This window comes from Salvelinus sp. IW2-2015, unplaced genomic scaffold, assembly GCF_002910315.2.
Source record: "Salvelinus sp. IW2-2015 unplaced genomic scaffold, ASM291031v2 Un_scaffold1651, whole genome shotgun sequence".
NCBI lineage: Eukaryota > Metazoa > Chordata > Actinopteri > Salmoniformes > Salmonidae > Salvelinus > Salvelinus sp. IW2-2015.
In genome coordinates this window covers 110520-134012 of record NW_019943062.1, presented here as the reverse complement: position 1 = coordinate 134012, position 23493 = coordinate 110520, and the positions used below count along the sequence as shown (strand labels likewise).

The following is a 23493-nucleotide window of genomic DNA, read 5'->3' as shown; positions in this document are numbered from 1 at the left end:
TTAGATTCTCTAAGGTATAGATTTGCTAGATTCTCTTCTGAAACAGAATCTGTGAGCTGTACTATTTGTGTTGGGGTTTCTCTACTTGTTTATCTGACACAGCGTGCATAGTCTGGGTTAAGAAGGACCATTAGTGACATGGCATAGCCTTAGGGTGAATATTGAGCAGGGTGTGTGCCATGGATTCCCAGGCCTAGGGGGCTGAATTATCCCCAGGCTGAGGGCTGTACCATGGGCTGTAGATGAGGTGTGGGAGAGGGCTTGGCTCAGGGCTAAATCCCCTGACTGCATGGCTTACTGAGGCCGCAGTCCTGCTGTACCAGGGTTAAATATAGACAGACAGCTTTACACCAGACTGATACTACCAACATGGCAGAGGGAGGGAGAAGGAAGAGGAGAGAGACAATGGAATAGAATAGATTATAAATACATTATAAATAGTATCTATGCAATGTGCCTTCACATTGGTATACAGAACAAACAATAAGTACATGTCTGTCTCCCTGTCTGTCTGTCTCCCTGTCGGTCTGTCTCCCTGTCGGTCTGTCTGTCTCCCTGTCTGTTTGTCTGTCTCCCTGTCTGTTTGTCTGTCTCCCTGTCTGTCTCCCTGTCTCCCTGTCTGTCTCCCTGTCTGTCTGTCTCCCTGTCGCTCTGTCTGTCTCCCTGTCTGTCTGAAAACAGTTGTGCTATGAACTCTGCTCCCCAAGGAGCAAATGGGTTTAAGTCAAGTTAGACAATTGTGGTTGTACAGTGTTAACCTTACACCCTCTGCTTGTTGCCTAGGTGATCGCCCCTGAGGAGATTGTAGATCCGGATGTGGATGAACACTCAGTGATGACCTACCTGTCCCAGTTCCCCAAGGCTAAGCTGAAGCCTGGCGCCCCCCTCAAACCTAAAGGCGTTCAGCTGTACCCCAACAAGGCCAAGGCATACGGACCTGGTGGGTGCTCACTGAGATAGAAACCATGAACAGTGTAGTTCAATCAGGACTTGGGTTGCAAAATTCCGGAAACATTCCCAAAATCCCCATGTTTCTCAGGAATCTCGGTTGCAGGATTCTCGGGAATCAGGAGGCAATAAGCAGTGAAGGAATCCTGCAACCAGGATTTCAGAAACATGGCAATAGTCTGGGTTATTAACGGCCAGGAACTTTGAGAACGTTTCTGGGTATTTGCAACCCAAGCAAGCAACTGATAAGCATCATTTATTGTTTTATATACATAGACTCAAACATATCTAACTCGCTATCTCCCACTCTCCCTCCCGTAGGTATTGATTCCCATGGAAACATGGTTCTGAAGCCAGCAGTGTTCACAGTGGAGACTCTGCAGGCAGGTCAGGCTGAGGTGCTGGTCTATGTGACCGATCCTGAGGGACACACTGAGGAGGCTACGGTGGTCTTTAACAATGACAAAAACAGGACCTACACTGTCACTTACGTACCCAAGGTTGAGGGTGTCCACAAGGTAAACAAACTGCCGCCATCAATATCCCGTGTAGATTTATGTTATGTATTGTTTACGTTACTTTACTAAAACTGTACATTACTTTACATATTCTTTCTTGACTTGATTTGATTTGACTCAACTTTTACTTGTCTTTATTTTACAATCTACACGTCTCATCGTCACAATGTACCACTAGAGCATTGGAAAACTTACAGAACATTTGAACGTCCCCCCCCCCCCCGCCCCCCCCCTCAGGTTAAAGTGCTGTTTGCAGGGCAAGACATTGACAAGAGTCCCTACACAGTGAACGTTGCCAAGGCCATGGGTGATCCCAACAAGGTCCAGGCCAGAGGACCAGGGCTGGAACCTACCGGCAACGTGGCCAATAAACCCACCTACTTCGACATCTACGCTGCAGGTAAGGAGCGGGAAGTCAACAATGTTGGAACTTCAACAAGGTTGGACAAGAAACACACTAACACTGATCAGACAAGTTGCTGGCTAAACTGGAGAACCTAGAAGGAATCCAAAACATTTACTGAGGATGCTACAGCAGCCCCTGAATTATTGACATATTTTTGTTGTAGGGTACAGGGCCTTTACTAGTCCTGTATTAGCAGACCGATATAGCCATCTGTAACGCCGGCAACATTTCTTTTGACCCCCAAACAACTTCCTGCGGCTATGCATTTACTCTGAGGGCCCACAACAATGTCCATGCATGTTTCCTTGTTTTGATCGCATGGTTGATTAACAGCATTTTGATTGGTGTCTTCCTGTTGTCTTGTACAGGTGCTGGTAATGGTGATGTGAGCGTTGTCATCGTGGACCCTGAGGGGAAGAAAGACACAGTGGAACTGATCTTGGAAAACAAGGGGGACAGTGTTTTCCGTTGCACCTACCGGCCCATGTTGGAAGGCCCCCACACCATCCACATCCTGTTCGCGGGTCAGGAGATCCCCAAGAGCCCCTTCAAAGTTCAAATCGCAGAGGGTGAGTTAGCACTGAGCTAACCAACTGTCACTAACTATCACCAACTGTCACTACAAAAATCACTGTTGTAAAATTGTGTCGTTCCGTTGTTGATCTGTCACTCTCTAGTTCCACAGTCTACAGCTATCTCGATCCCTCGGCGGTACTAACAGGTTGTCACGACGACTAAGACCAGCTAGTGTACTATGTTAAAGTTAAATTAACATCCTGTCTGTGATTTGTAGCTCCTCCCTCTATGGTGGGTCCTCCTCCAGTTCAGATTATCCCCCAGTCTTCCTTCACCTCTCCCGGGGGGGAGAAGGGGCCAGCGGGCAAGAAAGGGGGTGTCCCTACCCCCACAGGCAAAAAGGGTCGACCAAGTTAGTATGGGCCCTCCAGGTGGACGCCTGCGCCCGTTTTGCCCGCTGATATGCTAGCCGTGCCCCACCGTCCCTGTGCACTATACTCTATGCCATTTGCCCTATGCCTTGCAGATGCCCTGTATGCTTCCTGTGACGGGGGCAACGCTATACCATCTGAGTGCCTTGCTTGGGCGCCTGCCGCCTCGCCTGTGGCAGCTTGTTGTTGGAGACAGATATTTCTAGCCCTATTTTGTAGCATAGTGACTATTCTTGTAAGAAACTATCCAGGAAAGTTAGTCTTTGTGAGCCAGTGCTTCACAGACTGCATTACGAAATGCAGTGTCAAATGTTTATTGCTTGCTGTGATTCCTTGATCTTGGGTTAGCATTCATAGGTTTGATTATTTCAAACTAATGAGTATAGCCAAGCCTGCAATCAGCGCTTCCGTGAAATGTCATTTTGTCAGTTGATGCCTGGAATCGCCATTCATGTTTTGCTGCTGCAACCATTACATGATTGTGTATTATACAATGTGACTGTCCTACATTCAGCACTGTGCTATTCCCCCTATGCTGCATTGTGTTCATAGCTGACATCCTATGGGAATTGATTGACTGATGATGTTCTGTATCCTTCAAGAAGTCATTCTTTGCAGCTTCTTGTTTGCATATGGCGTTATACCCGTATGTGAATGTCTATCTATCTATCTATCTATCTATCTATCTATCTATCTATCTATCTATCTATCTATCTATCTATCTATCTATCTATCTATCTATCTATCTAGTTCTATTACTAGTCATATCTATGCTATCTATCTATCTATCTATCTATCTATCTATCTATCTATCTATACTATCTATCTATCTATCTATCTACTATCTATCTATCTATCTATTTCTATCTATCTAATCTATCTATCTATCTATCTATCTATCTATCTATCTATCTAATCTATCTATCTATCTATCTATCTATCATCTATCTATCTATCTATACTATCTATCTATCTATCTATATCTATTCTATCTATCTATCTATCTATCTATCTTATCTATCTATCTATCTATCTATCTATCTACTATCTATCTATCTTATCTATCTATCTATCTATCTATCTATCTATCTATCTATCTATATCTATCTATCTATCTATCTATCTATCTATCTATCCATCTTGCTGCCACTAATATGACCCAGCTCCTGTCAGCTCCAATAGGTCCTATACTGTTAGGCCACTCTATGTTCCACTGTTTAACCACCCCTCTCTCTCCCTCTCCAGCCATCAATGCCAACGCGTGTCGTGCCACGGGCCGAGGCCTCCAGCCTAAGGGGGTGAGGGTGAAGGAGGTGGCAGACTTCAAGGTCTTCACCAAGGGAGCCGGCAGCGGAGAGCTCAAGGTCTCAGTGACTGGACCAAGTGAGTCAGCACTTTTCTCTCTCTCTTCCTATCTCTCCTCCTTTCTCTCTCTCCTCCTTTCTCTCTCTCCTCCTTTCTCTCTCCTCTCTCTCTCCTCCTTTCTCTCTTCTCTCTCTCCTCCTATCTCTCCTCCTTTCTCTCTTCTCTCTCCTCCTTTCTCTMTATCCTTTCTCCTTTATTATTTTATTATCCTCAATCATCTCTCTCTGGTAACTCTCTCTTCATACAACTTGCTGATCTTCTCTTTAATCTTTCAATGTAATACTTTGACTTCCTCTTTGTTTGTTCCCTCAATAGTTTATTGGGTCATGGATTTGTGATGTGTATCAGAGGCTGTATCAGAGGCTACAACAAGGTCCTGTTAATAATCGTACTGTGCTTCTCCTTTCAGATGGAGCAGAGGCACCAGTGAAAGTTAAGGATATTGGGGATGGTGTCTATGAGTGTGAATATCTCCCTGTCCAGACTGGTAAATACACAGTTAACATCACCTGGGGAGGACAACTCATCCCACGCAGGTGAGCATTATATTATCCACCAACCAGCCCCTGACTCAGTTTAACACAGACAACTTCATACAATACTACTTAGGATTTCTGGTAGTTTTTTATCTACCTTAGCACTGATCTGGAATCAGGGTAAGACTATTTGCTAAATGTAAGTGTATACTACGGTTTTATCTTGATTAAAAGTTGTGTCTGTGTCTCCCTCAGTCCCTTCGAGGTGGAGGTGAGTGAGGAGGTTGGCCCTCAGAAGGTGAGAGCCTGGGGCCCCGGCCTGCTGACCGGCCAGGTGGGCAAGTCAGCTGACTTCGTGGTCGAGGCCATCGGCACCGAAGTAGGAACTCTGGGTAAGTCAGGACAAGATGGCCCTGGGGCATTGTGGGTAATGTAGTTGAACCAGTAGAGTAATGGATTAGGTACACTGCTTCTTCTCTGAAGACACCAGTTCAGTTGGTATTCTTACAGGTGTACAAGGGGACATTAACTGGATGCCTCTTGACTGATTAGGAGACTAAAGTCTAAAGTTCTTCATACGCCCTCCTCTCTCTAGGTTTCTCCATCGAGGGTCCGTCCCAGGCTAAGATAGAATGTGACGATAAGGGTGACGGCTCCTGCGATGTCCGCTATTGGCCCACTGAGCCAGGTGACTACGCCGTCCATGTTGTCTGTGATGACGAAGACATCAAGGACAGCCCCTTCATGGCCCACATCCTGCCTGCAGCCAATGACTGCTTCCCTGAGAAGGTTAGCTCCACCCACCACTCCAGCTAGCTCCGCCCTTACAGGAGTGGTAGTCTTCATAAAACACGAAAACACACTGATGTGCACACACATAAACACACACAAAAACACAAACTAACACATAAACAAACCAACAAACTAACACAAACAATCAAATAAACTAACACATAAACAAACAAACTAACTAACACAAACAAACAAATAAACTAACACATAAACAAACAAACTAACACATAAACAAACAAACTAACACATAAACAAACAATTAAACTAACACTAAAACAAACACATAAACAAACAAATAAACTAACACTTAAACAAACAAACTAACACATAAACAAACAAAGAAACAAACAAACTAACTAACACATAAACAAATAAACAAACAAATAAACTAACACATAAACAAACTAACACATAAACAAACAAATAAACTAACACATACATATAAATACATAATAAAAAGTCAGAATATGTCTCATCTGCAGGTGAAAGCTTTCGGTCCAGGTCTGGCGCCCACTGGGGTCATTGTAAACAAACCGGCAGAGTTCACCATCGATGCCCGTGAGGCTGGCAACGGCCACCTCAAGATCTACGCCCAGGATACAGAGGGCGTCACCATCGACATTAAGATCACTGACAAGGGAGACGGCACCTTCCTGTGTGTGTACGTCCCCACCAAGCCCATCAAACACACCATCATCATCACCTGGGGAGACGTCAACGTGCCCAACAGCCCCTTCAGGGTGAGTAGGACCAACTCACTGGGGTTCGAACCCAGATCTCCTGGGCATTACCAGACTTCATTAGCCTGCTGAGTTAAAGGCATTTAGGTCAGGGACGGGGAGTCTTCAGGTCTCAGACAGACGAGGCAGTTACGTAAGCTCAGCCACTCTACTCTTTCTTACACTCCAGTAGAAATGGATAAGACCACTTTAGGTAGCAACCACAGTGCTGTGTGTCAAGTACTGTGTCTGTGTGTATAGGTGATTGTCGGAGAGGGCTGCCACCCAGCCAAGGTCAAGGTGTATGGTCCAGGAGTGGAGAAGACAGGACTCAAGGCCAACGAGCCCACCTACTTCACTGTGGACTGTGCCGAGGCTGGACAAGGTACGTGTGTCTGAATAGGAAATACTACTCAAAAGGTTCTTCAGCTTGTTCCTGTAGAAGAACMCTGCAGAGTTCCAGGTAGAAGCTTTTCACCCCGTTAGAACCCAATTAAAAGCATTTCTTCCATAGAGAACGCAGTTGACCATTGTCTTGCACTTGTTCTTGCTAATACCGACCTAACTTTAGTGCCTGCAGCTGTAGAAGATCAGAAATGTATGGCTACCATGGCTACGGTACTATGAGATTTCTTCATATACAGATATGAAATGAATGTTTATCCACTGACCTCCCACAGGAGACATTAGCATCGGGATCAAGTGTGCTCCAGGAGTGGTGGGTCCAGCYGAGGCTGACATCGACTTTGACATCATCAAGAACGACAATGACACCTTCACTGTCAAGTACACTCCCCCTGGCGCAGGGAAATACACCATCATGGTGCTGTTCGCTGAGCAGGTAAAACTACATTACCCAGAATCCTTCAGTTGAGGGTTACTGTTACTATGTGGCTTAGCATKAATAATACTTCTAGCTTCTAAGGATGACCCTAATAGCACAGAAGTTAGATCTGTGTTCAAGTTTTTTATTAAAAAGTGTACAGCAACAAAACTATTCCCATATTTGTTTTCYAGGAAATCCCCATCAGTCCATTCAGAATTAAGGTTGATCCTTCCCATGATGCTGGCAAAGTGAGGGCTGAGGGCCCAGGACTCAACAAGACAGGCGTGGAGGTGGGCACTCCGACCCACTTCACCATCTTTACCAAGGGAGCAGGCAAGGCCAAGCCTGAGGTCCAGTTCACAGCAGCAGGCCTGAAGGGGGAAGCTGTGAGGGACTTTGAGATCATCGACAACCATGACTACTCTTACACTGTCAAGTACACCGCCGTTCAACAGGGTCAGATGATCATCTCCGTYACCCATGGAGGGGACCCCATTCCCAAGAGCCCCTTCAATATTACTGTGGCTCCTCCTATAGATCTGGGAAAGGTCAAGGTTACAGGACTCGACACCAGTAAGTTCTCAACTTTGTACACAATATAAAGTAATGTTGAAGGGGCCCACTTCTTGAATTCAGCTCTGCTTTGGTTCTCTTCTCATCAATGACTGCCTGGAGGAGTCAATTGTAAATATTGAATCAAAATTGTGCTGTGACATGTACAGAAGTACATTTTGGATTGCCTTGTCTGAGACTGGACAGCTGTAAACATGTTTTGTTGTTGGCGGTTGATTTACATGTGACCGTGTGGTGGTTGGTGGTTGATTTACATGTGACCGTGTGGTGGTTGGTGGTTGATTTACATGTGACCGTGTGGTGGTTGSTGGTTGATTTACATGTGACCGTGTGGTGGTTGGTGGTTGATTTACATGTGACCGTGTGGTGGTTGGTGGTTGATTTACATGTGACCGTGTGGTTGTTGGTGGTTGATTTACATGTGACCGTGTGGTGGTTGGTGGTTGGTGGTTGATTTACATGTGACCGTGTGGTGGTTGGTGGTTGATTTACATGTGACCGTGTGGTGGTTGGTGGTTGGTGGTTGATTTACATGTGACCGTGTGGTGGTTGGTGGTTGGTGGTTGATTTACATGTGACCGTGTGGTGGTTGTCTTATAGAAGTAGAAGTGGGAAAGGACCAGGAGTTTTCCATCAACACCAAGGGAGCTGGTGGGCAGGGCGAGGTAGCCGTCAAGATGACCTCACCCTCCGGCCGACCAATCCCCTGCAAGCTGGAGTCAGACGCGGCCAATGGTGCCCACTCTGTGAAGTACATCCCCCCAGAGGAGGGGCCTTACAAGGTGGACGTCAGCTACGATGGGAACCCCGTCCCTGGATCCCCCTTCGCAGTGGAGGGAGTGATGCCTGCTGACCCCTCAAAGGTAAAATATAAAAGTCTATAAAATCAGCACTATTACTTTCGCTGAGTGGGTAACACTTMATTTGAAGGATACCTACATAAGAACTTCATAAAACATTCATAACCCATGCATAACACAGTCATAAGCAGTACGTGAGCATACATGCTTATGTCAGCAACCAGACGGCTGTACTGAAGCTTCGCAGTCCAACGGTTCTGACGTTATGAGGCGCACTAATTTCCAATTCCTCTCTCCCTCAGGTACGCGCTTATGGCCCAGGCCTGAAGGGAGGCATTGTGGGTAAACCAGCTCCATTTGCCATCGACACCAAAGGAGCGGGCGCCGGTGGGCTGGGCCTGACGGTGGAGGGGCCTTGCGAGGCTAAGATTGAGTGCCAGGACAACGGAGACGGAACCTGCTCAGTTTGCTACTTGCCCACTGAGGCTGGAGAGTACGCCATCAACATCCTGTTTGGAGAGCAGCACATCCCTGGGTCTCCCTTCAAGGCAGCTGTGAAGCCATGTCTCGACCCCAGCAAGGTACACCTCCTATATGCCTAGTTGTTGATTTATTGATAGGCCTGTTTGTTGTGTATGATTTACAGATACACTGTCCGTGTATTTAGGATCATTATATGCTTTATATCTTAAAGTGTTGTAGGACATCAAATTTGAGATAGTATGTGTGTTTATGTGTGTTTCTGCGTAAGTACAAAGAAGTTCAAATAAACCATAACTTAAACCTAAAACCTGAACCTAAACCCGGACATAAACCTAAGCCTGAACCTTAAGCTAAACCAAACCTAACCCTACAGGTAACAGCCAGTGGGCCAGGCCTGGAGAAGGCCAAGGCAGGCGAACCAGCCTACTTCACAGTGGACTGCACCRGTGCCGGAGAGGCTGAACTCACCATTGACATCGTCTCTGAGTCCGGGGCTCAGGCCGAGGTCCACATCCARAAGACTGCAGATGGGACCTTCTCTGTCACCTACATCCCACCCTTCCACGGCACACACACCATTACCATCAAGTACGGGGGTCATGTTGTACCCAAGTTCCCCGCGGTCATCCAGGTGGAGCCGGCTGTGGACACTAGCGGTGTGCAGGTCTATGGACCAGGGGTGGAGCCCAGAGGTAAGGAGGAGGGAGTGCTTCTTCTGTTGATGCACATTACAGTAGTCTATAGCAAAGACTACTATAGCTATAGCTAAAGCAAAATGCTACTACAGATAAAGACTACTATAGCTATAGCTAAAGCAAAATGCTACTACAGATAAAGACTACCATAGCTATAGCTAAAGCAAAATGCTACTACAGATAAAGACTACTATAGCTATAGCTAAAGCAAAATGCTACGACAGATAAAGACTACTACACCAGGGGTATTTAACCGGGGGTCCCCGGAAATATATAAAGCATTTATTTTATTTCATGAATATCGCTAGCAACAACAGAATAAACACATCTTCTAATGATGTCAACTTTATTTCTCAAYGCAATTACATTCACTGGAGTATCTGACATGGGCTTTGAACAGGCTACTAGTCAATAGCCTACCATACCAGTCAATGGGCTACCAGGGGCTTTGAATGGGCTACACGTCAATTGGCGCTACCAGTTCAATAGACTACCATGTCAAATGGCTACCAGTCAATGGGCTACCAGTCAATAGCTACCAGTCAATGGGCTACCAGTCAATGGGCTACCAGTCAATGGGGTTACCAGTCAATAGACTACAGTCAATGGTACCAGTCAATGGGCTACCAGTCAATGGGCTACCAGTCAATGGTTACCAGTCAATGGGCTACCAGTCAATGGCTACCAGTCAATGGGCTACAGTCAATAGACTACCAGTCAATGGCTACCAGTCAATGGCTACAGTCATGGGTACCAGTCAATAGACTACCAGTCAATGCTACCAGTCAATGGGCTACCAGTCAATTGGGTACCAGTCAATGGGCTACAGTCAATGGGCTACCAGTTCAATGGGCTACCAGTCAATAGACTACCAGTCAATGGGTTACCAGTCAATAGACTACCAGTCAATAGACTACCAGTCAATGGGCTACCAGTCAATGGGCTACCAGTGTGGCAGTGTTGCTGGTAAAGTTTCTCAACTTGGACATACATTTTTGCCAACACATGGCTAACCTTCGCTTAACCAGCTAAACAGCTGCTCTTAGTGAAAATGTGTTTGGATGTTACAGTTTACACATCCTCTTCCAATTATAATGTGTGGAGGTTAAAAAATAAAAAAAAGTTACGAAATATCTACCAAATCTATTCATTTTAAAATATTGATTACTTCTCCTTGACATTATCATTCACCTGATGATGAGACAAGATGTTAAATACATTTTGTTTGCTAACCTTAATGGGGGTCCCTGGGCAAGAGAAGACCCCTGTAGTATACTATAGCTAAAGGCTAAGGTTACTATAGCTAAAGGCTAAGGTTACTATAGCTAAAGGCTAAGGTTACTATAGCTAAAGGCTAAGGTTACTATAGCTAAAGGCCAAGGTTACAATAGCTAAAGGCTAAGGTTACTATAGCTAAAGGCTAAGGTTACTATAGCTAAAGGCCAAGGTTACTATAGCTAAAGGCTAAGGTTACTATAGCTAAAGGCTAAGGTTACTATAGCTAAAGGCTAAGGTTACTTTAGCTAAAGGCTAAGGTTACTATAGCTAAAGGCCAAGGTTACTATAGCTAAAGGCTAAGGTTACTATAGCTAAAGGCTAAGGTTACTATAATTCACTTGCAAAGACTACTACATGCTAACAATTACAGTAGCTAACCATTCTCCCTACGGTCATCCGTGTTTATAGGAGTCCTCAAGGAGGTCACCACCCACTTCATTGTGGACGCCCGTAAAACGACCAAGATTGGCGGTGACCACGTGAAAGCACGCATCATCAACCCTTCAGGCGCCAACACAGACGCCTACATCACAGACAAGGGAGACGGAACCTACAGAGTGGAGTATACCGCCTTCGAGGACGGTAAGAAATAACCACCAAGTGGAAGACATGAACTGTTAGCCTCCTTGTTGTTATTTTATTACAGTAATTTCAACATTGTTGATAATGTTAGTGAATGGATTCTAGAACAGAGAGAGAAAGGATTCCAAATAATTTCACTCCAGTAGGGGCAATGTAGCTATACAAACCTTAGAGGATGTAGCTGAAGATGGAATAGAGGGTTTTAGTTGACAAACCCAACAGGTGTTGGAGGATCCATTTGAGACTAGATAGAGAGAGAACAGGGTATAAATACTGAATGAGGCAGAGGATAAGTGGTCTGAGTGAAGGGGAGAAAGAGAGAGTCACAKGGAGAGAGAGCAGAGAAAGAGAGAGAGAGATAGAGCAGAAAGAGAGAGAGAGCAGAAAGAGAGAGAAGAGAGAGAGAGCAGAAAGAGAGAGAGAGCAGAGAGATAGAGCGAAAGAGAGCAGAAGAGAGAGAGCAGAGAGCGAGAGAGACCAGAGAGAGAGCAAGATAGCAGAGAGAGAGAGAGCAGAAAGAGAGAGATAGCATACAAAGCTCTCTGACTCTGACCCTGTCAATTACAGCACTGGCCCCAGGGAATCAGAGATACACTGAGAGTCCTGTAAAGTAAATGGTGTTACGGTATAACACATGATCAACAGAAGTGTTCTCGTTGTGTAGTCAAGATGATTATCGTGTTACCGTACCCCCAAGTCTCATTCATCATCTGAACAAATGTTAGGAAGGTTCACTCATATCAGAAAGGTTCTGAAAAGCATCTTAGATAGATACAACTTCATTGCCTTGCACAGTAAAGCAAGCGTGGCCATTATACAAAATCCTGTGAAAATCCTGTGTATCTGTCTGTACTGAAGAGCAGACAATGAGAGATACTGAAATCCTCTCTGTGGTCTGTTCCAGGTATGCACCTGATTGAGGTGTTGTATGATGACGTGGCGGTCCCTAAGAGTCCATTCAGGGTGTCTGTGGTGGAGGGCTGTGACCCCACCCGGGTCAGGGCCTACGGGCCAGGCCTGGAGGGAGGACTTATCAACAAACCCAACTGCTTCACCGTCGAGACCAGGTATAATATAATAAAACCCAATGGGTCCGCAGCCCGTATCATTCACAAATCCAATAGAATAACATTTAAATGTTGTACTTGTTGTTTGTGATCATGATCGTCGTCTTCATTTGTTGTTGTTTTACTTCAGTTTAAGTCCGTTTAAATCAGTGCACTAATTGTTATTCGTCTGCTAAATTACTAAAACGRAAAAAAAWATTATAAACTGGGTGGTTCGAGCCCTGAATCCTGATTGGCTGACAGCCGTGGTATATCAGATCGTATACCACGGATATGACAAAACATGTATTTTTACTACTCTAATTACATCGGTAACCAGTTTATAATCGCAATAAGGCACCTCGGGGGTTTGTGATATATGGACAATATACCAGCTTAGCCGTGGTATATTGGCCATATACCACACCTCCTCGGGCCTTATTGGTTAAAGAACTCCTCCATTAGTAAGAAATCCTTCATAACAGCGTCTCTCCTTGGAAAGCAGTGTAACAGATGTCAAATGTCTGTTAAAGTGGGTGATGTGTGTGTTCTCTAGGGGTGCTGGTACCGGAGGCCTGGGCCTGACCATCGAGGGAGCCTCTGAGGCTAAGATGACCTGTAAAGACAACAAAGATGGCAGCTGCAGCGTAGAATACGTTCCCTTCACACCTGGAGAGTACGACGTCAACATCAACTTCGGAGGACACCCCATTCCAGGTAATGTGTCATACACACACTGGGTGGTGGGTAGCCTAGATGTTACAGAGGTGGGCCAGCAATCGAAGGATCACCGGTTTGAATCCCAGGTCTGATTGGGAAACATTCTGTTTGGGGATTGAGTTGGCAATCAGAGGGTTTGCTAGAAGCAGAATCATAATGGTACATCTGTGCTCCCACTGTAAACGCTGACCATACGGTGTCTCTGTCTGTGTCTCTGTCTGTGTCCCTGCAGGCAGTCCGTTCCGGGTGCCAGTGAAGGACGTGGTGGACCCTAGTAAGGTGAAGTGTTCAGGTCCAGGGCTGGGGGATGGAGTCAGAGCCCACGTACCTCAGGCCTTTACTGTGGACGCTACCCAGGCTGGAAAGGCAAAAGTGGAAGTACAGCTAACAGGACCATCAGGTGAGAGGAGAGAAAAACCCACACACACACACACACACACACACACACACACACACACACACACACACACACACACACACACACACACACACACACACACACACACACACACACACACACACACACACACACACACACACACACACACACACACACACACACGACACACACACACACACACACACACACACACACTTATTTGAATGTCATTTGTTGTCCATAGGTTCTGCTGAGCCTGTTGCTGTGAAGAACAATGGTGATGGCACACACACGGTCAACTACACCCCAGCTCAGGACGGCCCTTACACTGTGTCTGTCAAATACGGAGATCAGGAGGTCCCTCGCAGGTGAGACAGGCTGGCCACGAGATTCAACAGAAACCCTTTAAAACCCTGTAATACACATATTGACTTTTCTGTATAGAAATGTCATACATTTTCAATAGGATCATCACATGCTTTCTTCTTTCTTATTTCTCTCAATTCATTTCAATTCAATTTAAGGGATTTATTGGTATGGGAAACATATGTTAGTAGATAATCAACAGAAGTGAAATAAACAATACAAATGAACAGTAAACATTACACTCACAGAAGTTCCAAAATAATAAAGACATTTCTCTCTCTGTCTCTCACTCTCTCACACTATCTCTCTCTCTCTGTCATTCTCTCTCACTCTCTCTCACTATCTCTATCTCTCTCTCTCACTCTCTATCTCTCTCTCTGTCATTCTCTCTCACTCTATCTCTCTTGTTCTCTCTCACTATATCTATCTCTCTCTCTCTCTCTTTCTCTCTCCATCCACAGTCCATTCAAGGTGAGATCTCAGCCTGGTCATGATGCCAGTAAGGTGCGTGCCAGCGGTCCAGGTCTGGATAAATCAGGTGTGGCCGCCAGCCTACCAGTGGAGTTCACCATCGATGCGCGCGACGCAGGAGAGGGACTGCTCACTGTACAGATACTGGTGAGTACATCAACTTCCTTCACACACAGGAAATACACTATCTTCTAGAACCTGCAAGGGTTCTTCAGCTTTCCCCATAGGAGAAGCCTTTGAAGAACCCTATTTGGTTCCAGGTAGAACCCTTTTGAGTTTCATGTAGAACCCTTTCCACAGAGGAAAACTCCAAAAGAGTTCTACCTGGAACAAAAAAAGGGTTTTACCTGGAACCAAAAAGGGTTCTCCTATGGGGACAGCCAAAGAACCCTTTAGGAACCCTTTGTCTAAGAGTGTAGAGCAGTATTTAATGTCTCAGGAGGACAGACAATGGCAACACCAGGGTTATGGGTTTAATTTCCTCACGGGCTACATAATACTGAATATATGTGTCAATGTCAGTGTTGACAGTTCTGTAATTCCCTTTTTTGTTATATAAAAGGTTCTGCTGAATAGAAATACTAATATGACATCTTCTGACCTGCATAGGATCCTGAGGGCAAGCCAAAGAAGGCCACTATCCATGACAACAGAGATGGGACGTACACAGTGTCCTAYGTACCAGACTCCACCGGCCCCTACACCATCACCATCAAGTATGGAGGAGATGAGATCCCCTACTCCCCCTACCGCATCTCAGCTCTGCCCACYGGAGACGCCAGCAAGTGTCTGCTTACTGGTACGTCTTGTCCTCCCTTCACMAAGCCAAATTTGAGATGTTTTTCAGTAGTTTGATCTCTCACTTAATTTCCAGTGTCTATCGGAGGCCGTGCCCTGGCGTCGGGTCTGACCAAGATGCAGGCGCACGAAGAGACCATCGTCTCCGTTGACGCAAAGGCTGCWGGGAAGGGCAAGGTGACCTGTTCGGTGACGACCCCAACGGGGGTGGAGCTAGACATGGACGTTCAGGAGAATCGTGACGGAACCTACGACATCTACTACACGGCTCCGGAACCTGGGAAATACGTAATCACCATCCGGTTCGGAGGACAACACATCCCCAAGAGCCCCTTCCATGTAACGGTGAGTACTGCTGGGAGATAGTACTGTCAACATGGCGTTGAAGTTACATTTGTATGTTGAATGGATATAGCTTGATATAATCACTAATACATGAATGCTGGTATGTAACTATCTACCAGGGTTAGGGTTGGTTCTATTTGAATTCCAACTCTGTATAAAGTGGTTGAATGAAGCTGAGTTGACTCCAGCCTGAAGTCTACACATTGCATCAAAGTGTAAAGGGGGTTTTCACGTAAACAAAACAGAAGAGCAGTTGCTTATAGAGTCAATTATAAATCAAATGAGTTTAATACAAGTTGCAACAAGGAGACAAATCCAGCAGAGAAGCAGAGAAGATGTTGTAACTGGCCTCCTCAGAGAAGGCCCTTATCGGCAGACAACTGTTCTGTCTACGTCACTAAATCTAGTTGGAAACTCCAAATAAGGCCAAGTAGACCTTAGCCACGTATGACATCAGCACTTCAACAGGTCAAAGGTCTGTTTAAGAAGTAAAAGGATCATCATTCGTCAGTTACGACAGACTAATTATAGACTAACAGGTGAAAGCGACTTACCCAAACATGGCATTAACTGTGATGTTAACATGGAGTTAACATGGTACTAAAATACATGGTTATCTCAGGTTTCCCCTCCCAGGGAATTACCTCTGTCAGCGTCTCCCTGCTCATACCAAATAGATGTATTACACATCATTAATAATCAATACAACAGTAGATAACAGAATTAAATACCGTACAATAATGAATCAAATCATTTCCCATTACATGTAGTTACTGTAAAATAGTTGAATGTTTGCAGCTACAGCTAGAAATACAGTAAGTACTTACAGTAGATTCAGTATTCTGACTGTATTTCTCTCTTTTCCCCCCAATAGGCCACCAAGGAGCCTGTTGTCCCTAGCGATGGCATGGATCAGTTCAGACCTCTTAACCTGGTCATCCCGTTCACCGTTCAGCAGGGACCGATCACGGGTACATGGACTTTATTCTGTACTGACAATCAATAGCAAACACACACACCAACACAACACACACACACACACACACACACACACACACACACACACACACACTCATGAAATATAATTTGTATCTTTCCCAGGTGAGGTGCGTATGCCCTCCGGTAAGACGGCTCGTCCCCACATCACAGACAACAAGGATGGGACCATCACAGTCAAGTTCAACCCTACTGAGAAGGGTCTGCATGAGATGGACATCAAGTATGAAGGAAACCACATCCCAGGTAGGACTCATAACCAGAGGAAACACCTCGTCGTAGCCTTTCTTCAAACTAAACCAGGGATCAATGTATGCAGTTATGCTCAATTAAGAGACTTTCTTATTTTTATATTTGTATATATATATATATWTTTTTTTACCTCAGGTGTATCAACAGGCATATTTACATAGTATATTACATTTGAAATAAACATTGATGAAGTATTTTCTGATGGCCCATCCGTCCATGATCTCTCTCCCCTACAGGAAGTCCCCTCCAGTTCTATGTCGATGCTATAAACAGTGGTCTGGTGACAGCGTATGGGCCTGGGTTGTGTCATGGCACCGTCAACAAACCCGCCACCTTTACCGTCGTCACCAAGAACGCTGGAGAAGGTACTACTTTTTCTTATCCTCTATACTCACAATAATAGCTAAATAAAAATACTTTTTATGGCTGAGGAATAGGTTTGAATTGTTAGAGGCAAATGTAGAATTCAGGCTGAACAGAAACTAACCCCCCTCTCTCTCTCTCTCTCTCTCTCTCTCTCTCTCTCTCTCTCTCTCTCTCTGTCTCCCAGGTGGTCTGTCACTGGCTGTGGAAGGTCCCTCTAAGGCAGAGATCAGCTGTAAAGACAATAAGGACGGTACCTGTACTGTGTCCTACCTGCCCACCTCACCAGGAGACTACAACATCATCGTCAAGTTTGACAACAAGCACATCCCTGGCAGTCCCTTCACTGCTAAGATCACTGGTGAGTGGAATACAGTGGACTGAAATAACGGGACACAGTGTTAGGTTGGAGAAGAGCCTCGTATGACCTCTTGGAATTTGACAGATCATAGGATCGTGTAAATTCATCCAAATACAACAGCATTCAGAGCACAGTGGGTGAACGCCATTGAAATGGTTGATCAATTGTGTATTATATGGTTTGTAATGGTCAGTAAACATTTATTACATGTTTATTTTATTTAACCAGGCAAGTCAGTTCAGAACAAATTCCAATGACGGCCTACCAGGGAACAGTGTATTAGCTGCCTTGTTCAGGGGCAGAACGACAGATTTTTACCTTGTCAGATTGGGGATTCGATCCAGCAACCTTTCAGTTCCTGGCCCAACGCTCTAACCACTAGGATACCTGCCGCACCTCTCCCTCTCTCTCTCTCTCTCTCTCATGTTTTATTTCCCCTCTCTGTGTCCAGGTGATGACTCTATCAGGACGTCCCTGCTCAACGTGGGAACAGCAGCAGATCTATCCCTGAAGATCACAGAGTCTGACCTGAGCCTGCTGACAGCTAGCATCAGAGCTCCATCAGGAAACGAGGAGCCCTGTCTGCTCAAGAGATTGCCCAACAGACACATTGGTGAGACACTAGCCTGGCCTGAGAAGTGGAGAATTGGAGAATTGCAGAATACATGGTTTGGTTGCCTTAGCCTACTCTGAAGTAGCTTGGATGCAAACTGAATTATTCCATTTCACTATTTCAGTCTGGCCATCTCGAGTTGTTTTAATTTCTGCCCAGATRATTCACTCCTGTATTCCATTCCTCTGTCCGCAGGTATCTCCTTTACCCCTAAGGAGGTGGGAGAGCACGAGGTGAGCGTGAAAAAGGCCGGTAAGCACGTGACCAACAGCCCCTTCAAGATCCAGGTTGGCCAGTCGGAGATTGGCGAGGCCAGCCGGGTCAAGGCCTTCGGTAAAGGACTGGTGGAGGCACAYACCTTTGAAATGGCGGAGTTCTTTGTGGACACTAGGAATGCAGGTAAGACTAGGAACACGGTTTATTTGGATGTCTTTTAGCCCACCATGAGGCCTTATTCCACTGATACTAGGTCAAGATAAAATGCTCTTTCTCCTGTCTTACCATACCTTACCTCTGTCTCTCTCTCTCTGTCTCTCTTACTATCTCTTGCTCTCTCGCCCTCTCCAATCTCTCTCATCTCCCTCTCTCTCTTCAATCTCTCATCTCTCTCTCTCTTCAATCTCTCTCTCTCTTTCTCTCTCATCACCCTCTCTCTCTTTCTCTCTCATCTCCCTCTCTCTCTTCAATCTCTCTCTCTTTCTCTCTCATCTCCCTCTCTCTCTTCAATCTCTCTCTCTTTCTCTCTCATCTCCCTCTCTCTCTATTCAATCTCTCTCTTTCTTCTCCATCTCTCTTCCTCTCTCTCTCCATCCCTCACCCCTTCCCTCCCTTCATTCTCTCAGGTTATGGTGGTCTGGGATTGTCTATCGAGGGTCCGAGTAAAGTGGATATAAACTGTGAGGATGTGGAGGATGGGACTTGCAGAGTCAGTTACTGCCCCACAGAACCAGGCAACTACATTATCAACATCAAGTTTTCTGATAAGCACATCCCTGGTTAGTAGCTTTACTATCTCACTTCAATCTCCTATATATGGAAATATGACCGTATCAGTAAATTAACTTGGTTTACGTGAGGTTGTATTTCATTATAGAACAACATTGTCACTCACTGTTACCTGTGAATTTATTTTCTGCACGATTGAGAGGGCTATTCCGGTTTAAGACTTCTCTCAATGGCTGATACACTACTCCCTGACCTCTCTGATTGGCTGTTGCTGGTACTCTCTGATAGGGTTGGGCCGTATCCAAATGTTCATACCGTCATATTGTTTCTGTACCATACCGGGGTATACCGTTTTATACCGGAAGTGCACACAAGGGGTGCTATTTGTTTTTGACACGAAAAACGATTTAGGCAACAGGGATCTTGATCCAGGAAGGGATTGAATGTCTCTGCTGTAACCAAGAAGCTTGGTCTTGACATCTAGACACTTAGCTAGCAAGTTAGCCAACCACTTGCAWAGCTGGAGCCCTGAGCTGATATCATTTGACACATCTTAGATTTCTTATAGTTTTCCTTAACTTAGCAGGCACCTCCACAGACACCGTATTTATCATTATTGAAAATCATACCGTCGGTATTTTGAAATACCCCCGTATTACGGTATAAACGCCCAAGTCTACTCTCTGACCTCTGATTGGCTGCTCCTATGCTCCTACAGGAAGTCCTTTCACAGTGAAGGTAACAGGAGAAGGAAGGATGAAGGAGAGCATCACCAGGAAGAGAACAGCCCCCTCCATCGCCTCTGTCGGCAGCGCCTGTGGCCTCAACCTCAAAATCCCTGGTGAGCACAGCCTAAACATGATCACACTGTGATATTACAGTCATGGTGCTGTCATGGTACTGTCATGGTGCTGTCATGGTGCTGTCATGGTGCTGTCATGGTACTGTCATGGTGCTGTCATGGTACAGTCATGATGCTGTCATGGTACTGTCATGGTGCTGTCATGGTGCTGTCATGGTACTGTCATGGTACTGTCATGGTGCTGTCATGGTACAGTCATGGTACTGTCATGGTGCTGTCATGGTGCTGTCATGGTACTGTCATGGTACTGTCATGGTGCTGTCATGGAGCTGAAGTAACCCACATTGCTGTGTTGATATCATCTATAGAATGACAGCAATGGTGGTTGTTAATCCTATCAACTTTCGATCAACTTCCATACAGCTACGAGTTAGCTAGCTTCTTTCATACAGCTACGAGTTAGCAAGCTTCTTCCATACAGCTACGAGTTAGCTAGCTTCTTCCATACAGCTATGAATTAGCACGCTTTTTCCATACAGCTACGAATTAGCAAGCTTCTTCCATACAGCTACGAGTTAGCTAGCTTCTTTCATACAGCTACAAGCTAGCTAGCTTAAAAGCTAAGTTAGCTAGCATGAGTCTTCAAGTATTGCTTGTGTCAAAGACTAAACCAAACACTTCCTGCTTCCCTCCCTGCTCTCTCTCCACCAATAGGAAACTGGTTCCAGATGGTGTCAGCCCAGGAGAGGATGACTCGCACATTCACACGCAGCAGCCACACGTACACGCGCACAGAGCGCACGGAGATCAGCAAGATGAGGGGCGGAGAGACGAAGAGGGAGGTGAGGGTAGAGGAGAGCACCCAGATGGGAGGAGCAGGAGGAGGCAGTCCCTTCAGAGATGTGTTTGGGGACTTCCTGGGCAGAGAGAGTCTGGCTAGCTTCGCTGGTATACCCGCTACAGCCACACCAACACCTGGTGAGAATGAATGAAGAAATAATACGACTAACACTTCTCTGGTGCACTTGTTCTTCTTTACTCTCAATATCACTGATCTTGGTACAGTAGCAGCTCGTTTCTAGAAGGTTTTACTTTACAATGGTCATGATCGATATAGGGTTGTTTTACTTACTTTAGTTGAATGTATKGATTGAAAAACAACACGCCTTCCAGCCAGTCTGACACCTCTCTTCCCCCTCCCCTCCTCCCTCCCCCAGGTGAGACAGTTACCCAGGGTAGTATGACAGCCCAGGTGACCAGCCCCGGGGGTAAAACAGAACAGGCAGAGATCGTAGATGGCGGGGATAGCACCTACAGCGTCCGCTTCGTACCCCAGGAGATGGGGGCCCACACGGTCAACGTGAAGTACAGCGGGCAGCATGTCCCCGGAAGTCCCTTCCAGTTCACTGTTGGGCCCATGGGAGAAGGAGGGTCCCACAAGGTCCGGGCCGGAGGCACTGGGCTGGAGAGAGGAGTGGCAGGAGCACCAAGTAAGTCGTTTGACCTGACCGCCTGTGTCTCGCTGGAAACCCACACCAGTTAATTGATGTACTGGTCTTTTCCTTTAGTCTTACTGTTAGTGGAATTAAATTATTCCTCTAATGTACTCATTAATTACATTCAATCTGTCTMTTTATAAGAATTTGTAAGATACTTATTAACATAAAATAGACAGGATACAGTCTTATTAAAATTAGATAATATAATTTATTCTCGGAGCACGCTCCCATTTGATCATAACCAACAGTTTATATACAAATTATGACGTCATAGTTTACAGAATAAATCTCCTCGTCCTGGCCTATATAAAATAGGTTCAAAAGTTAATTCCAACTTCTCAGCGCACACACATGACACACAATATAATCTATCTTCCTGAAGGCTCACTATAATTTATTACCACTTTAGCAGACAACTCAAGATAATGGAAGACCTAAAAAGTGACCCACAGCCTTATCTAAACATCTCAGGGCTAAGTTGGGTCAGTTCAACCAGAGTTTAACGACCCTTTCTGCTTATTTTATAACCCACAACACAAATCTCTTTTCACCAGGCGTGCAGAGTTCAATTAGTTATAGTTTTATCTAAAGCTAGAATTTGTTTTAACTATTTATTAACAAAATTCCTAACACTTACCAACAGTCATTTTGCAGATAGCAACTATTTTGAAGAATGTTTAACTTTCAATAAGTGATTTTTTTCCCCCCTTGCTTTAGTTGAATGTGTTATCTACTTTAGTTGAACCAGGTTTTAACACGTCTGTGTGTCTCCTCTCTCTCCCTTTTCCCTTTCCCTCTCTCTCTCTGTCTCTCCCTCCCTCTCTCTTACTCTCCGTAGCTGAGTTCAGTATCTGGACGCGTGAGGCTGGTGCAGGAGGTCTGTCCATCGCAGTAGAGGGGCCCAGTAAGGCTGAGATCTCATTTGAAGACAGGAAGGATGGATCCTGTGGGGTGGCCTACATCGTTCAGGAGCCAGGTGAGATAGTACCCCCGTAGCCCCATCTAGCCCCACCTAACCATATCTAGCCCCATCTGTCTCTCCCTCCCTCGCTCTCTCATCTCTCTCTCTCTGTTATCTCTCTCTGTCATCTAGCCCCATCTAGCTCCAAGGACCAACTGTTATTTACAGTGGCTTGCGAAAGTATTCACCCCCCTTGGCATTTTTCCTATTTTGTTGCCTTACAGCCTGAAAACACAACATGCCTACCACTTTGAAGATGCAAAATATGTTTTCTTGTGAAAATAACAGAACTTGAGCGTGCATAACTATTCACCCCCCAAAGTCAATACTTTGTAGAGCCACCTTTTGCAGAAATGACAGCTGCATGTCTCTTGGGGTATCTCTATAAGCTTGGCACATCTAGCCACTGGGATTTTTGCTCATTCTTCAAGGCAAAACTGCTCCAGCTCCTTCAAGTTGGACGGGTTCCGCTGGTGTACAGCAATCTTTAAGTCATACCACAGATTCTCAATTGGATTGAGGCCTGAGCTTTGACTAGGCCATTCCAAGACATTTAAATGTTCAACTTAAACCACTAGTGTTGCTTTAGCAGTATGCTTAGGGTCATTGTCCTGCTGGAAGGTGAACCTCCGTCCCAGTCTCAAATCTCTGGAAGACTGAAACAGGTTTCCTTCAAGAATTTCCCTGTATTTAGCGCCATCCATCATTCCTTCAATTCTGACCAGTTTCCCAGTCCCTGCTGATGAAAAMCATCCCCACAGCATGATGCTGCCACCACCATGCTTCACTGTGGGGATGGTATTCTCGGGTGTTGGGTTTGAGAGGTGAGAGGTGTTGGGTTTGCGCCAGACATAGCGTTTTCTTTGATGGCCAAAAAGCTAAATTTTTGTCTCATCAGACCAGAGTACCTTCTTCCATATGTTTGGGGAGTTTCCCACATGCCTTTTGTCGAACACCAAACGTGTTTGCTTATTTTTTTCTTTAAGCAATGGCTTTTTTCTGGCCACTCTTCCGTAAAGCCCAGCTCTGTGGAGTGTATGGCTTAAAGTGGTCCTATGGACAGATACTCCAATCTCCTCTGTGGAGCTTTGCAGCTTCTTCAGGGTTATCTTTGGTCTCTTTGTTGCCTCTCTGATTAAGGCCCTCCTTGCCTGGTCTGTGAGTTTTG

The 23493-nt window shown here is 45.4% G+C and overlaps 1 protein-coding gene across 1 annotated transcript in view; it reads left to right on the top strand.

Annotated features, from left to right (window-relative positions):
• The window catches only part of LOC112071583 (filamin-C-like), a 33210-nt gene that overhangs the window by 3974 nt on the left and 5743 nt on the right, over positions 1 to 23493 (top strand). The window contains exons 2-36 of the mRNA XM_070439446.1: positions 784 to 940; positions 1270 to 1466; positions 1704 to 1866; positions 2241 to 2441; positions 2666 to 2800; positions 4065 to 4202; positions 4594 to 4720; positions 4916 to 5052; positions 5256 to 5449; positions 5935 to 6192; positions 6433 to 6556; positions 6852 to 7012; positions 7189 to 7570; positions 8171 to 8433; positions 8673 to 8951; positions 9227 to 9545; positions 11235 to 11408; positions 12313 to 12475; positions 13011 to 13171; positions 13407 to 13574; positions 13798 to 13921; positions 14381 to 14537; positions 15000 to 15189; positions 15265 to 15533; positions 16408 to 16504; positions 16635 to 16775; positions 17018 to 17146; positions 17332 to 17505; positions 17957 to 18118; positions 18314 to 18517; positions 18961 to 19113; positions 19782 to 19904; positions 20580 to 20843; positions 21083 to 21355; positions 22203 to 22340. Of these exons, the coding sequence (XP_070295547.1) occupies positions 784 to 940; positions 1270 to 1466; positions 1704 to 1866; positions 2241 to 2441; positions 2666 to 2800; positions 4065 to 4202; positions 4594 to 4720; positions 4916 to 5052; positions 5256 to 5449; positions 5935 to 6192; positions 6433 to 6556; positions 6852 to 7012; positions 7189 to 7570; positions 8171 to 8433; positions 8673 to 8951; positions 9227 to 9545; positions 11235 to 11408; positions 12313 to 12475; positions 13011 to 13171; positions 13407 to 13574; positions 13798 to 13921; positions 14381 to 14537; positions 15000 to 15189; positions 15265 to 15533; positions 16408 to 16504; positions 16635 to 16775; positions 17018 to 17146; positions 17332 to 17505; positions 17957 to 18118; positions 18314 to 18517; positions 18961 to 19113; positions 19782 to 19904; positions 20580 to 20843; positions 21083 to 21355; positions 22203 to 22340 (6499 nt within the window). The remainder of the gene's footprint in view (positions 1 to 783; positions 941 to 1269; positions 1467 to 1703; positions 1867 to 2240; positions 2442 to 2665; positions 2801 to 4064; positions 4203 to 4593; positions 4721 to 4915; positions 5053 to 5255; positions 5450 to 5934; positions 6193 to 6432; positions 6557 to 6851; positions 7013 to 7188; positions 7571 to 8170; positions 8434 to 8672; positions 8952 to 9226; positions 9546 to 11234; positions 11409 to 12312; positions 12476 to 13010; positions 13172 to 13406; positions 13575 to 13797; positions 13922 to 14380; positions 14538 to 14999; positions 15190 to 15264; positions 15534 to 16407; positions 16505 to 16634; positions 16776 to 17017; positions 17147 to 17331; positions 17506 to 17956; positions 18119 to 18313; positions 18518 to 18960; positions 19114 to 19781; positions 19905 to 20579; positions 20844 to 21082; positions 21356 to 22202; positions 22341 to 23493) is intronic.